This window comes from Penaeus monodon, chromosome 3 (genome assembly GCF_015228065.2).
Source record: "Penaeus monodon isolate SGIC_2016 chromosome 3, NSTDA_Pmon_1, whole genome shotgun sequence".
Lineage (NCBI taxonomy): Eukaryota > Metazoa > Arthropoda > Malacostraca > Decapoda > Penaeidae > Penaeus > Penaeus monodon.
The window spans coordinates 3,123,863-3,126,723 of record NC_051388.1 but is presented as its reverse complement, the minus strand read 5'-3'; the positions used below and the strand labels follow the sequence as shown (position 1 = coordinate 3,126,723).

The 2,861-nt window shown below is 39.6% G+C and overlaps 1 protein-coding gene across 1 annotated transcript in view; it reads left to right on the top strand.

The window, feature by feature from the left end:
• LOC119590480 (cell wall integrity and stress response component 1-like) overlaps positions 1 to 2,249 on the top strand; it is a gene marked incomplete in the record, with an annotated part of 8,860 nt that extends 6,611 nt beyond the window's left edge. The window contains 4 exon segments of the mRNA XM_037939140.1: positions 173 to 332; positions 660 to 784; positions 1,301 to 1,376; positions 1,728 to 2,249. Of these exon segments, the coding sequence (XP_037795068.1) occupies positions 173 to 332; positions 660 to 784; positions 1,301 to 1,376; positions 1,728 to 2,026 (660 nt within the window).
• Between the last annotated feature and the right edge of the window lie 612 nt (positions 2,250 to 2,861).

The following is a 2,861-nucleotide window of genomic DNA, read 5'->3' as shown; positions in this document are numbered from 1 at the left end:
AACAATAAAAACGGAGGGTGCTAATAGAATTATATAAAATAAATAGATAAATACAATCCTTTTACCCCAAGCATTTCATCCTTTCCAAATTTTAGCTCTCGTTGCATTTCCCTGATTATCCTAAATATCCTACGAATCCAATCTCTTTATCCTTCTTTCTCTCTTCCTTAAGAACATGAAGCAAGTGGGCGGAGGACAGCGCTTGGTGGTTGGAAGGAACATAACACTGTCTTGCCTCTGTCCCATGAAGACTGTAACACCCGGTAACAAAGACTATATTATGTGTCTTCCTGACTTCACGTATTTCTATCATTCCTTCCTCGGATGTTGGGGTTAGTATGGGGCAAAAAGTGTGGGGGGGATTGGGGAGGAGAGGGAGGGAGAGGGAGGGAGAGAGGGAGAAGGAGGGAGGGATGGGGAGAAAGAGAATGGAAGAGAGTAAGTGTGTATGTGTTTGTATATATATTTCCGTGTGTGTGTTTGTGTTTGTATATAGATAGATAGATATCATATATATATATATATATATATATATATATATATATATATATATATATATATATATATATATATATATATATATTCATTCATCCATCTATCCATTCTCTCTATCAATTAATCTGTCTCCTCACCCCAACCTTCTCCCTCCGTCCTTGCAGATCGAGAATGCAACACGAGTCTCCTGCCCCCTGTCCCTGCTCTTGGCTCTTGGAACTGGCCAGGTGGGAGAGCTCTCACTTCCACCAAGATTACTTATACCTGTGGCGAGTGGACTCTCTTCGAGGTATTTATAAGTGAGGCTGAAAAAAGGGTGATGGCGATGGTGTTATTTATTTTCTGTGTGGTTTCTTTGCTTGTGGATGAGGTGGGAATAAAGTTATAGTGGCGTGTTGCATGCGTTGTATTAAGGGGTTCGATAGATTGACGATTTTTTTTTTTGTGGTGTAAGTTGCAGTCTGGGTTATTCAAGTTGCAACTGGCAATGTGAAGTTTAAACAAGTTGCTCTCGGCATGTTGGAATCTACATTAACATTTACAATCGACTTATAAGTACTTCCTTTCTTTTTTCTCTTTCTTTTTTTTCTTTTTTCTCTTTTTTCTTCTTCTTCGCATGTTGCATTATACAAGCTACAATACTCATCATTTCAAGCACTAGAGATATTCCCGTTAAGTCGCCACCGTTGTTCAATAACTTATTAATTTGTCCATCAATTTTGTTCAGCGATCAAGCTGTGACCAAGATCTCTATACCAGCGATGTTCATACGATTAATTGGTATAAAGATTGTTCACATTTACAGGGATTGTGGATACCAACACTCACCACGAGGTGCACATGTAGTGAGACCTGGTCGCTTACCTCGGTACCAGAATGTAGTAAGTGTTTATTATAAGAAAGAAAAATGTCATTCTGGGTAATTGGATGCGCGCGCGCGCGTGTGTGTGTGTGTGTGAGAGAGAGAGAGAGAGAGAGAGAGAGAGAGAGAGAGAGAGAGAGAGAGAGAAGAGAGAGAGAGAGAGAGAGAGAGAGAGAGAGAGAGAGAGAGAGAGACAGAGACAGAGAGACAGAAAGACACACACACCCAGAGTGAGAGAGAGACAGAATACTCGCTACAATGTATAAATACATATCCTGCGTTTACTTTCATTATTTCATATTTCACTGGCAACGCAAATCCTACATGGTGGCTCGTACGTTTCTGACTAAATATTCTTTTTTTTCTCCAGTCAACGTCAGCACGACCCCCGTCCCTCCAACAACGACTACAACGACGACTCTCACGACCTTTTCCACGACCTATTCGACAACTGAGTCAACCGCAACCACGACAGCCACCACTACAACCAACAACATCACCACAACCACATCTAGCGCCTCTACGACAACCGATGACGTCACGAAAAGTACGACTAACACGACCTCTACAACGAATGACGTCACAGCAACGACCACGGACACCACAGACATCACACAGGCCACAGAAAAGGAAGCTAAAGCAACATCCAATGAAGGTAAGCTTAAATAATTTTCTCCTCTTTATTTTGACGCTATGAAAATTACAATAATTATGTAATAGTATTTTATATCATCCTGTTTTATTGCATTGCCGATTCTCTCGTTATATTTTAATGATATATCATATTGTTATATCATATCATCATATTACATTATACTGCAGATGATTATCTTTCAAATTATTCCATCTAATTGCCTAATTAATGAACCGGCCATTCGCATTCCCTCATCTACCTAACAATCTTATCTTATATTTAATCATAATCTTTCTATCTATACTTTCCTTTATCTGTTTTACTGTTATTTAAACATCCTTTTCCTTTTCCTAATTCCTTGAGAGTTGTGGTTGTTTGCATATCAAATTATGTATTGTTATGAAATTTCAATAAATCTAGAATGTTGTACTTCTGTTATTCAATCAAATACATGCACACGCGGGCATATATATATATATATATATATATATATATATATATATATATATATATATATATAAATATATTATATATATATATATATATATATAGGGCCGCGGTGGCCGAGTGGTTAGATCATCGGACTCCAAGACTGTCACGATGCCAATCTGAATTCGAGGGTTCGAGTCACCGGCCGGCGCGTTATTCCCTTGGGCAATGAACTTCACCTCGATTGCCTACCCTAGCCACTGGGTGGCCAAGCCAGCCCAAGTCAGTGCTGGTCCCAAGCCCGGATAAATAGAGAGAATTATTACCTAAAAGGTACCACCGGCACTCTCCGTGGAAAGGAACTGGGGACCCTACCACGTACTCACTCCAAGAGCATCACAACATGAAAACTACAATTAAGTATCATGCCGCCGTGGTCAC